The sequence below is a fragment of the Phyllopteryx taeniolatus genome, chromosome 2 (genome assembly GCF_024500385.1).
Source record: "Phyllopteryx taeniolatus isolate TA_2022b chromosome 2, UOR_Ptae_1.2, whole genome shotgun sequence".
Taxonomy (NCBI): Eukaryota; Metazoa; Chordata; class Actinopteri; order Syngnathiformes; family Syngnathidae; genus Phyllopteryx; species Phyllopteryx taeniolatus.
In genome coordinates this window covers 34,730,340-34,743,107 of record NC_084503.1, presented here as the reverse complement: position 1 = coordinate 34,743,107, position 12,768 = coordinate 34,730,340, and the positions used below count along the sequence as shown (strand labels likewise).

The following is a 12,768-nucleotide window of genomic DNA, read 5'->3' as shown; positions in this document are numbered from 1 at the left end:
TCAAAACACATTTAAAAACTTCACATAGTGCCAGCTTCAAATCAAAAACGCTGAGGATACTTATAGAATCATTTGGTGACATCTACTGTTCATATGTAGCTTACTATGGTCAATTGGTGGGAAGAGTTACGCTCTACTGACCTGCAGCTCACCAAGCCACCAACCAGAGACGTTTCTGCAGAGGATGACGACGAGTTGGCCATTCTCCAAGTTCAGATGCCCGGGTACAGAGGAGAAATGGGCTCTGGTCACCTTGCCAATCTCTGTAAAAATACATGAGCAAACTTTAGGGTAAAAAAAAACAAAGGAAACAGGATGTGTAATGTTATGACATGGAGAGCGTAAAATCAGAGTACGATTTAAGATAAGGACCTGGCTTCTTCGCAGATGTGCCCATCTGGGAAACACAAATAAAATGTTTTAAAAAAACAATTTATGTGTCAGGAACTAGAGTGGTGCTAAAAAATACTTACATCTGCCTCCTTAGGTTTGACATAGGTGCCGGGAAAGGCACCTGAGCAGTCACCAATGGTGCCGTTCCACCACTCTCTATCTTTCTTGGTTACCAAGATTACATCTCCCTCTCTGAAAGTCAGATCTGAAGGCTCTGATGACTCATAGGTGTATAACGCCGTATACTCTAGAGCAAAAGTGATGGAAAGCTTAGATTAAGATTAGATTTCCAATTGTTTTAATTCATCCTCAATGGTACTCTTTCTACAGCATTGGTTTTTAATTTCTTGTTTTTTTTCCCTATTAGTAATTAAAGTATGTGTGTGTGTGTGTGTGTGTGTGTGTTAATATTGCTGCTAGGACAATATCATTTGTTTTTAAAATAAAGCTGAGTTTTGATTGTCACTATTATGCTGTGGCTGTAGTACATCAAATAAAAGCTACATCCTCACTGAATCAAGCCCATATATATTTAAGAGTTAGGGCAGATGATTTCACCTTCAAATTGCTGGTTGTCGCTTGTCTCTACAGCATTGGATGTGGAACGCTTCATGCTGTAAACAAACACAGAAATAGACTAAAAATACCCTCAGAAGTCCTATACCAACTCCTTAACAGTGCTTAACAAGGTTTGCAGCTCAGTGAATGGCTGAAAATTATACAGAGTAGGGTCAATTTTATGTCAGCCCAAACAGTGATTTAATTGTATGACTTGTTTGCTACTGAGGCTTTCAGAAAAATCACTTTACTATTTTAGAAAGCAGGACTACTGTTCCTTTTGTTGTGTGTTTGAATACGTACTCTGAACTGTCCTCTTCACCCAGAAGTGTGACGTAGGACATGGGGAACCAGCCTTGTTCTCCATTCAGGTCTCCCAACCACCAGTTCTCCTGCTGTTCCAGCACCTGAATTACATCGTCCTTATTGAAGTTCAGATGGTTGTCTGTTTTTGCAGTCCAGGAGCACAGGGCCTGGGCAAGCAGGTTCCCTACCACCTGCTGATAAAAGACAAATGAAGTTTCTAGGGTAAGTTTAGACACTGAAATGAAAAGCTATGTCTTCAAAGTGGTTAAGTTCAGTTTTGCTTGACATGGTGTGCTTTGAAATGGTAAGCATTTCAGTTTCTCCTGGCAACAGATGTCAGCTATGTCGATAATGTGATAATAGAGCAGTGCAATGAATTCAACAAAGATTATTATGTAAGACAGTAAACCAAGGACAATGGTACTGTTTGTTTTTTTCTCACGGCATGTGTCTGTTTATTACAACACATGCTTTGTTATGATACCTTGTTGCCATTCCAGTCCTGTTACAACTTTCAACATAAGACACCCAAAAATGTATACCGTACCAACTGCTTGATGGAAATTGGCCCAAAATTACCCCAAAAAGTCTCACCTGGCCTGGTGTGTCAGAGTGGGCGGGATTTGGAGAGTGTGTTGGGGTGAAGGCAGATTTAGTCCCTGCTACCTTTGCCGCATCAAGGGCATTGGAGAGTTGCGACTGGATGGGCAATTTTGGAGGAGGTGCAGGAGCCGTTGAATCCAACGGACCCACTCTCTCCACGTAGCTCTCCGGGAACCAACCCATTTGACCCTGCCTGCTCCCATACAACCAACCCTCCTCTGGCTCCACTGTCAAATCCACCTGACAGAGGACAGAAAGTTTGGAAGTGAAAAGGAGGGGGTTTAATTCAATTTCAAAAAGACTGAATAATAAAATAAAATGTGTACAGTATATACAGTAGTTATCCTATATAGTAAGCCTTTGTGGAAAGATCATCATTGCTTTAGTTGGTTTTAGCGGGCAGCCCTTGTGAAGCATACGGCAATCGTACCTCGATGATTTCACCTGCGTTAAAGGTGAGCTCTTCGTGGTTTCGTGCAGTGAACGGATAAAGTGCCTTGAAGGGCGTGAGAGAGACAGACTTCCTGGGTTGCGTGGCCCTGGGTTGCCGGCCTGCACATTAGGAATTCGAATTAAACAAGAAGCTCCTTTTCATTATCATACAACATCAAATTATATCATATTGATGGCATAGTGTTTTCTTACCTTTCCTCTCTTCCAGTCCTCTAAGCAGAGCGTTCAGTTTATCTTGAATGTCAATCTTGCCTCCTCCACTTGACTGATGCTCCTTTCTCTTCTTCTCTTCTTCTTCCACCTTTCTCTTTCTATCCTCCTCTGCTCTTTTTCTTTCCTCCTCACGTCTCCATTTATCCTCCTCTCCTTGCTGCTGAAGCTTCCGCCTCTCTTCCTCCCTCTTTCTCCTCTCCTCTTCCCTCTTTCTCTCCTCCTCCTCCAACCTCCTCCTGTCCTCAGAGTCTCGGAGGGCTGCCTGGGCTGCCCTCTGTCTCCGCCGCTCCTCTTCCACCTGCTCCATCTCCAGTCTGCGCTCTTCTTCGAGCCTCCTCCTCTCCCCTGCCTCCTGCTCCCGCTTCCTTTGACACTCTTCCTCCAGCCTCCTCCTCTCTTCCTCCCGCTTCAGTCGCTCCTCCTCTTCTTTCCTCCTCCTTTCCTCCATCCTTTTATCCTCCTCGAGCTTCCTCCTCTCAGCCTCCAACTGCCTCCTCTCCTCCTCCAGCTTTTTCCTCTCTTCCTCCTGCCTCCTTCTCTCTGCTTGCCTCTTTCGTTCCTCCTCCTCCCTTTTCCTCCTCTCCTCTTCCTCTCTGAGGTTCCGTTCTGCCTCTTCCTTTGCCCTGAGCTCTCTTTCGGCCTCCAACTTCGCTGCCTGGATAAGAGCCTGCCTTTCTTTCTCTTCCTCCTCCCTTTGTTTGGCCTCTTGTGCCTCCTGAAGCCTCCTCTGATGCTCCTCCTCATCCCTCCTCAATTTCTCCTTCCACTGACGTTCCTTTTCTAGCTTGACAAGCCTGTGAAACAGATGAAAACACTAATGTGAGAATCGCACAACTGCTTTGATGGCAATTCCATTTGACTTGTGTAACAGTGTCAAAGACCTTTGCGCTTCCCCCTCCTGCCTCCTCCTCTCTTCTTCCCGTTTCCTCATCTCCTCATGCTCCTGCTTCCTCCGAATCAGCTCTTGCCTTTTGTCCTCTTTGACGCTTCGCAGGTTCTCAAGTGCTGCCTGCTGTTTTTGCTGGCTCTCCCTCAGTTCCTTACGTACATGAAAAAAGAAGGTGACTCGACTAACAATTGAGTTAGGGCCTAAGCAAAGCGTACACAAACACGAGTGTTAGAAGAGGGGAGGAAGTCAAAGCTAAAAAAAAAAGGAGGGGATCGCCAACGATACCAGCCAATAAAAGATATTCAAAGTTTTGAACGACAAGGAGAATGAAAACCTTCAGCAGGTAGAAGAGGTTACGGAGGCAGGCCAGCAGTGAGACTACCGCCCGAACCAAAGCATCGCTATCATCCACATGCTGCAAAGTTACGAGGAAGTGTGACAGGAGGAGCAGAAGAAATGTGTGAAGATAGCAAAAGATACAACAACAGAAGGTTAAAAAAGAGGAAGTTGGTCACAAAAACGTGTGAGAACATCATAAGCAAAATCTCTACATGACATAACCGTTCCCCCAGCTATCATCGGGCAGGAGGCGGGGTACACCCTGAACTGGTTGCCAGCCAATCGCACGGCACATACGAACAAACAACCATTCGCACTCACATTCACACCTACGGGCAATTTAGAGTCTTCAATTCATGCATGTTTTTGGGATGTGGGAGGAAACCGGAGTACCCGGAGAAAACCCACGCAGGCACAGGGAGAACATGCAAACTCCACACAGGCGGGGCCGGGGATTGAACCCCACTCCTCAGAACTGTGAGGCAGACGCTCTAACCAGTCATCCACCGTGCCGCCCTAATTTCTTCATAAGTAATTAACGTTAATTAACTGTTGGGAGACAAAAAAAAATAAAAAATTCCTCTAAAAACGCAGTTGTACAAATAAGGGTCTCCTCCCTAATAGTCGTGCCCACAACTCTTCCCATAATCTAACTCCATCTGCTCATGTGTAGTTCAGTAAATAAATGCCCCCAGCCTCATAGAGTGGCTGTGATTGAGAGTGTTAACTGATACCATGTCAAATTGCTGTATTCTACCTGGATGCTTTTGTTATACCGGTCCAGCTCTTCCAGTTTGGCAGCAGTTTCTTTCGCAAGGGCCTCCAGCTGATCTTTCAGTTTGGTACATGTCCCCCGCTTCTGCGTAACACTGAGCTTCAGGTTGGAGACTGTGGACACTGACAATATACGATGAGACCATACAATGAGTTGGTATTTTATTTAAGAAGTGACTGATGTAGCTTCTTTTTTTTTTTTTTTTAAACTAACACGGCAACACCTAAATAGTATAGAATCTGCTTAGAATATTGGCATGAGGCAAATTACATAGGTAAACAAACATTTTAATGAACTTAATTTTTTTACGATTGTGACTTCATGCCATTGGATTCAAAGCTGTGTTCACTTTTGTTGTGCATTTGACATTGATTGTGTCAGTTTGACACAATAATTTTGAATAAAATAATACTGCAAAAATAGTTTAATTGTATAACTATGCGGTGTGCAAAGGAGTGCTCCACCAACACTAACCAGACAGGTTAGTCACAGCCATGCTTTGGAGAGTCTCCGTCAGCCTCTTCTGTTCTGGAGTCAATTGGTACAACCTCCTCTGGAACTCCTGACAAAGAATGAATGCAAAGAAGAGTTTTGATGCACTCACTGAAGAAAATGGTAATTGCAAACAGTTTGAAATAAATAGACACTAACCTCAATCTGTTTCTGAAGGTTTTTGATGTCCTGCTGGCGTGCATCTTTCCTCTGATTAATCAGGTCCAGCTCAGTCTTGGGAAGCCTCTTCTTGTTTTGGATGTCACGCAAACGGTCAGAAATATGACGCTGTTTGTTACCCTTCAGTGTTAAGACACAGAGAATGAGCTGACACCTCCACCAAGGTTGGCAATACTTTTGCAATTGACCCTCTGTAGTAACTCTTGACCACTAACCACAGCCTCCAACTCCATCTCCAGACTCCTCTTCTTAGCTTTGAGCTGTATGAGGTCATCCTGCTCCCGCTGCCTCTTTATTTGGAGTTCTCCTCTTTTCCTCCTTTCCCATTCCTCCTTCCTTTGTCTCTCAAGTTCACGCTGTGCAGCCTGTGGTTAAGCCACACATTATAGAGCACTAACAGTAAGCATGCCTGTGCAAAACATTTGCTACAAACCACTCTTGATATGTAAAGGGCTTATTTAGAGAGCTGAAACAGTCTTACCTCTTTTCTCTCGATTTCTCTCTGACGCTCTTCTTCTCGTTGCCTCTCCAACTCTCTTTGGCGCTCTAGCCGCCTCTCTTCCTCTTTGCGCCTCCTCTCCTCCGCTTCGCGAGCTTCCTTCTCCCTCCACTCTTGCTCCTCCCGTGCTTTTTGAGCTTGCCTCTCCTGCTCCTTCTTTTCCGCTTCTAGCAGTGCCAGTCGTCTCTTCTCAAGCTCTGCATTACCGCGCTCCATGTTGGCTTTGTATTTGTCTTCAAATGATACTAAAAGTGAAGTGACAGATACACAACTTTAATGCAACTGTTATTAGTGTCCTGTAAGCACTTAACTCAAATAATTTCAAATTGCGAAATTTAGGAGATTTAAGAATGACGGCAGTGCCATTAAAATTCTAAAGACGAAATGTAAGAAAAAAATAGAACTAACTGTTGCTTCTTGCTTTCTGCGGGGGTTCAATATCAAAATGATCATTGAGAGCTGCATAGTGAGACGCACTGGATCCATTCACAGTACCCCTGGGAGTAAAGATGATATATTTCAGATACCAAATAACCTCACATTTTGATGTAGTCGTGTGCTCATTCGTTTGTCTTATTTTATGAGCACAGGGCGGCACTTACCCATGTGTGGGTGGCACGAGGTCAGTTGGCAGGGTTCGCGGCAGCGGTTGTCCACTCTTGGCTGCATCCACCAGATGCATGGCCAGGATGAACTCCTCGGCCGAGAGCTTGCCATCCTTGTCCACATCAGCCAAATTCCTGTAGAAGGGTTAAATTATAAATAATAGGTTTTGGAGTGGCCTAGTCAAAGTCTGGACTTGAATCCGATTGAAATGGTGTGGTATGACGTTAAAAATGTCCTTCATTAGCAAAAATTCTTTATTGTTGCCGAATTAAAACTATTCTGCAAGGAAGAACGGACCAAAGGATCTCCACAGAGATGTGAAAGACTCCTTGCCAGTTCTAGAAAACGCTTGATTTCAGTTGTTGCTGATGAGGGTGGCCCAACCAGTTATTACGTTTAGGAGGCAAGTACTTTTTCCATACAGGGCCATGTAGCTTTGAATATTTTTTCCCCTTGTTAATAAATGAAATCACTGCATTTTATGTTTACTTGGTGTTATTTTTATCTGATATTTACATTTGTTTGATGATCTTAAACATTAAATTGGCAAAACTAACCAAAAAATAAGAATTTGAGAAGGGCAAAAAATACTTTTTCACGGCACTGAATAGGCTACACATACACACAAATACAGTACATGCGTAAAGTACACACACGTACAATAAACACATATACCACCAGTCAAATGTTTGGACACAGTTTGTCATACAATAGAACAAGTGTGTCCAAACCTTTGACTGGTAGTGTATATATTTTCATTTTACTACTTAATTTTCAGTCTACATGTATTCTTTCACTTCACTTACTTATTATATAAACGCCATCAACGCAATAATACTATAACTGAAAAGTAAAAGTAGTTTAATACATTTCTGAAAGAAAGGTCATTAATTATTTTAAAATTACAATAACTAGAAATATATAATGCATTATATTGGGAACCAACGTGGCCAACACTGGGAATTATTGACAGGAATTAAGCTGACCGCTAAATAACCGCACTGTTTCCTCTCGGTTGTTTTACTGTTGCTAGCTAACACTGGTTACTAGACTTAAGATGACCATAAAATCTGTTCCACATAAACTAAAAATGCTGAAACACACAAAGTAGGGCGGGTATGATAAAAGCACCCCATGTGAGTGGGAACAACTTGATTAGCAGTAGGGCTGCACGATATTTGGGGGAAAAAAATGACATTGCGATTTTCTTTATCCCTGTTATATATTGCGATGTTACATGTGAAAAAACCAGCAGACATTTCTTGTTCCCTCTCAAGAAAAACTAAGGTCAGTAGAGCACAAAAGTACAGAGTCATTTGTATGACATCTAACTGCATTTAAATGGACTATAGTATTGAGCAATAGTTCAGCCAGATGAAGTTAAAATAATTTCATGACCAGTTATACTGTTGAGTCATTAGCCGATTTCTAACACCATTCATTTGTTTTTAATCAATCTGTTATTTTACATCAGTTTTGAAATATGCATTAGTATTTCTATATTTGAGTGCCTTAGTTTAAGCAAAACACATTTACCTCTGAAGTTTGGCGCTTAAATAAGGCTGTGGCTCTACCCCTGTCTCCCCAAGGGTAATCTGTTGCAACATGCATAAGTTCGTCACATTCTGAATAGAGATACTGTGGCAGGCATGTAATTGTTTTATGTGTCCTCATTAATAGTTATCATACAAAAACACAAGTATATAACAATCTGGGCTTCTCTGTGTGTGTTGTTTGATGGGTCATAATTTACCATAACATCTGTGCTAATTTTATTAGCATGTCCAACCAGGTCCCTCTGCTGGTCACTTATTATTATTATTACAGTTGACTCACTGCATATCAATACTACTGCGCACTCATACATTGCGATGTAGATGCTCAAACGATATACAGTATTGCACAGCCCTAATTAGTAGGCTTCTTGCATTGACATACAGTAAAAGAGTAATCTCAGGAAAGTATGCATATAAGCACAGTCGTATGATCTCACCAGATGGAGGCCAGCTGAGTCTGACTGAGCATCGTGTTGGTCATGGCACCTCTTACCTGCTGACCTATGGACAAATGGAAGGTGTTTTATATATTGTTCCGCTGAAGATGTAGGCAATTTTATCAGAGGAGGGCAGCATTATGAGATGATGATTTAGGCAAAAATGTAATCTTTTTTTTGTCAAACAAGGACTTATGCCATTATTTTAGTCAGTTGACGCTATGGGAGAAGTAGGCAACAGATGTGTGGGTTTGGAAGGTGGGTATGAGGCATGCCTACTTGCAATTTTCTACTCTTGTATTGCACACAGTGAAAAAGCAAAGTAAAACTAGACACATGGTCATAGATTGCATCCTCCAATACTCTATGTACATATAGTCAAATGTTCTGATGCGAGAGAGAAAGCTGCCCATGATGAGCTCTCAAGTACTGTATTGTTACAACAAAATATTAAGATTATCTAGATAAAACTGTAAAGTGTTCGCAAGAAAATCTGGTAGACGGCGGACTACAATGAGGTCAATTAATCCCCATGAAGACATGAATTTGTTTTATTGGATATGCATTAAAACACAGTAATAATCTGCAAGTCAGGCTTGTGTGGGTGCGTACTCATTGTCTCACTACATTACAGATATTTCATAAAAACAAGTTCAACAAGCCTGCCATTCACAAGCACATCCACACTTGCCAAGTTGGCCAAGGCTTGACGCAATTGAAATTACAAAAAAGGAAAAAAGAGGGAGGGAATGTTTATGAAATCATCCGTTGTTCATGAACATCCACCCCTGGGTCCTATGAATAGTTGGGTTTTGTATGACCTAAATGCACTGTGCAAACACACACACGTACCCGTGAGGTATCCAGTCATGTGCTTGTCCAAAATGTTGAACTGCTGCCTGTATTTGAGTCTGGAGGCATGTGGAACCGCCCAATTCCCAAGGCCTGCTGCCATTTGGGAAGTCATTGAGGACGATGGAAAAGTGGCACTGCAGCACACAAACAAGACAAAAATACAAGCTAAACTCACCAATATACTGAGGCACAATCATTGCAGTCTTCAGATGGATAAATAACCAATGAGGTATGGTATGTAAGGTAAGAGGCTTATAATGTGAAGGGATGACGCTTTGTGCTTTGAAATGTCAGTGTCTTTGTGTGTGCGCTACCTGGATGCAAGTGGAGAACCATAGGAGGATGTAGATGGCGGAAGACCTAAAAACACATCACCACACATTTCATTAATTGATAGATGCATCGGCAAGAAGATGGATATACACTATAAGGACAACAGTATTACGACACCTGGCCATTAAGATAACCGATAACCTTTAGTAGTCCCACAATGGGGAAATTTGCAGTACACATTTGTCCATAAGCAGATTCAGGGGGAAGGAGGATAGCCTTTTGTTCATATTGTGTATTTTATGACAAAAACAAATCACAGTGATCAAATATTTTATGTTGTATTGTATTTTATTTATTTTTTAGAATTTCATTGAACATATACAAACAAAACAGCACAATACTGGTTGCTATAAAATAACAACAAAAAAACAAAAAAATGCAAGTAGAAGGCAGCAGTAATGGCCTTTGATACCAATGTACATGTCAAATAGGAGTAGGAAGAAATTTTAAAAAACTTATCAGTCCTACCCCTAAACCTTCGTACAGATTTGACTTTGATAATTATGACATAGGAAACTATTCAAATACAATATACTCTTAAGTATTCAAAAATAACGGGTCCATGTAAGAGAATCACAGTCAAGCTAAAATAGCCAAGCTTCATCATCCTCAGTTTTGTATATCTATTTTTTATTCATTTATTTTACTCGTTTTAAACGTCTTTTTTAACAGCATAAGGGAACTACATGTTTTCCGTTCATTATCATAGTCATTTCAAAAGTTAACTTCTCTAATAAAGACACATCTCTGCTTTATACAGATTCTTCCAATCTGGTTCAGACAACCTCTATGTATATTAAGAAAAGGTACATAAATGAGAGTACCACCACTAAGTTTATGGAGACCATTTCTGTGCTGGATAATTTCACCTGTAAAATCTCAAATGTCATGAATGCTGTCACTCCTATTAAAACTAAGACAATCTTGAGGCGACCTAGAACATCGTGGCGGAGCACAATGATGGTAAAGACCTCTACATCAAAGTGTAGGAAAGCAGAATGTAAGTGGAGAAAAACTAAACTCCACATTGACTATGACCTCTACAGACAAAGTCTTTGCTATTATAACCAAGAGTTAGTTAGGGCTTGACAGCAAACATTTTCTGAAATCATCAGTAACAACTTCAACAATACTCGCACTCTGTTTGCTGTGGTTGACTCACAACCCCCCCTGAATCAGATAGCTCCAGACTCCTAACAGCAGATGAAGTCAATGAATTTGCTTATTTTATTTTTATTTCCAAAAATACAATCAATCAGCTTAAATATTAGCACAAATCAGCAAAATGATACATCTGAAGCCACCCAGGAAAAACTCTATTACCATGTCAGAATTTGATACAGTTGACCAAAAAACTGTAGAGAAAACGGTTCAACAGCTGAAACAATCAACGAGCTGTCTTGACTCAATACCATCTGACTTTTTCAAAGCTATTGCGAAGTCTGTGCTAGCTGATTTGCAGCAAATAATCAATTGCTCACTTCAGTCAGGCGAGTTTCCTCAAGCTCTTAAAGTAGCTGCCATTAAGCCTTTGCTGAAAAATAGAACGTTGGACGCTTCCATGTTAGCAAGCAATAGACCCATCTCAAATCTCCCTTTAATAACCAAGATTGTTGAGAAGTTATTTTTAAATCAACTCAGCAATTTCTTGAATTTAAATTGACTATTTGACAAATCAGGTTTCCGAACTCATCATTGTAAATAATCTGCTCTTATCAAACTGCTAAATGATATAAGGTTGAATACTGACTTGTGAAAGCTCAGTGCGGCTTTTGAAATTGTAGATCATAATATACTGCTGAACAGGTTGGAAACGTGGGTAGGACTAAATGGAACAATCCTTAAATGGTACGGGTCCTACCTGGAGGAAAGGAGTTATTTTGTAACCATTGGAAGTGTTCAATCTCATTGAATGGCAATGACCTATGGGGTCCCTCAAGGGTCAGTTCTTGGACCCCTCCTGTTCAGCCTGTATATGCTACCCTTGGGTCAAATTCTTCAGAACTTTAATTTTGAGTTTTGCATAGCTATGCAGATGACACACAGTTATATCTAGCAGTGTCTCCAGATGACTACAGTTCAATTGAGGTGTTGTATCACTGTCTAAAAGAGATAAATAACTGGAGGAGCCAATTTTTCTTCAATTAAACCACAATAAAACTGAGATAATTGATTTTGGCAATAAATAAAAGAGGATTGCTGTTAGTAAATACCTGGAGTCACTCTCTTTAAAAAACAAAGAGCAAGTCCGAAACTTTGGTGTTCTGATCGATTCCGACCTGACTTTCAAAAATCATATCAAATCAATTACTAAAACTGCCTTCTACCATCTGAAGAACATATCCAGAGTGAAGGCTTGCATGAGTCAAGCAGACCAGGAGAAGCTCATCCATGCTTTTATCGCAAGTAGATTTGACTATTGTAATGGTCTTCTGACTGGACTCCCTAAAAAGAGCATTAAACAGCTGCAGCTCATTCAGAATGCTGCAGCTCGGGTTCTGACCAGAACAAAGAGGTCAGCGCATAATACTCCAATTCTAAAGTCTTTATACTGGCTTCCAGTCAGGTTTAGTATAGATTTTAAAGTTCTGCTATTGGTTTATAAATCACTAAACGGTTTAGGTCCTGAATACATGAATGAAATGCTAATGAAATATAAACCCAGTAGGGCTCTGAGATCAACAGACTCAGGTCAAACAGTGGAGCAGAGAGTCCAAAGCAAACATGGTGAAGCAACATTTAGCTATTATGCTGCACACAAATGGAATAAGTTGCCTACAGAAGTGACGTCAGCCCCAAGTGTGCATGTTTTTAAGTCCAGGTTAAAAACTCTTCTTCCCCCCCCCCCCCCATGCTTTTTAGAACATTTCCACTTTTAAATTATATTTCTTGCACTGTAGGCTGTTTTAATTGTATTTTTGTTTTAAACGTTTATAAGCGTTTTTTTTGGTTTTTAAATGCTTTTAATCATGTAAAGCACATTGAGTTACCTTTTGTATAAAATGTGCTATATAAATAAATTTGCTTTGCTTATGTTTTTTTTTTGTTTGTTTTTAAAATGCACCTGTTCCCTTGAGATTGTAACAACTCTAATTTCAAACAGCTTCTGAGTACTGTGGCAAAGTAAACTGTTGTGTATTTTATTACCCATGTTGTTGCGAATTCAACTAAGTCATAACATTTTAGTACACTTAAGTAAATAAATAGTGGATTGGCTGGTTGCATGTAGCCCGCTCGACTAGAATTCTGATGGCTTTTTGGAGCATAAAAATTGGGTGAGT

At 40.8% G+C, this 12,768-nt stretch overlaps 1 protein-coding gene across 5 annotated transcripts in view; it reads right to left on the bottom strand.

Annotated features, from left to right (window-relative positions):
* The window catches only part of itsn2b (intersectin 2b), a 40,725-nt gene that overhangs the window by 13,253 nt on the left and 14,704 nt on the right, over nt 1-12,768 (bottom strand). For 4 of the 5 annotated variants that reach the window (XM_061765888.1, XM_061765891.1, XM_061765889.1 and 1 more), the window contains 19 exons: nt 9,469-9,514; nt 9,152-9,288; nt 8,300-8,363; nt 6,303-6,440; nt 6,109-6,197; nt 5,683-5,945; nt 5,417-5,566; nt 5,181-5,321; nt 5,004-5,091; nt 4,512-4,651; nt 3,408-3,565; nt 2,506-3,320; nt 2,291-2,412; nt 1,852-2,100; nt 1,255-1,451; nt 952-1,007; nt 474-640; nt 373-397; nt 142-263 (listed from right to left, as the gene is read on the bottom strand). In XM_061765888.1, coding sequence (XP_061621872.1) covers nt 142-263; nt 373-397; nt 474-640; nt 952-1,007; nt 1,255-1,451; nt 1,852-2,100; nt 2,291-2,412; nt 2,506-3,320; nt 3,408-3,565; nt 4,512-4,651; nt 5,004-5,091; nt 5,181-5,321; nt 5,417-5,566; nt 5,683-5,945; nt 6,109-6,197; nt 6,303-6,440; nt 8,300-8,363; nt 9,152-9,288; nt 9,469-9,514 — 3,167 coding nt within the window. The remainder of the gene's footprint in view (nt 1-141; nt 264-372; nt 398-473; nt 641-951; nt 1,008-1,254; nt 1,452-1,851; nt 2,101-2,290; nt 2,413-2,505; nt 3,321-3,407; nt 3,566-4,511; nt 4,652-5,003; nt 5,092-5,180; nt 5,322-5,416; nt 5,567-5,682; nt 5,946-6,108; nt 6,198-6,302; nt 6,441-8,299; nt 8,364-9,151; nt 9,289-9,468; nt 9,515-12,768) is intronic. The other variant, XM_061765890.1, reaches the window with a different exon arrangement.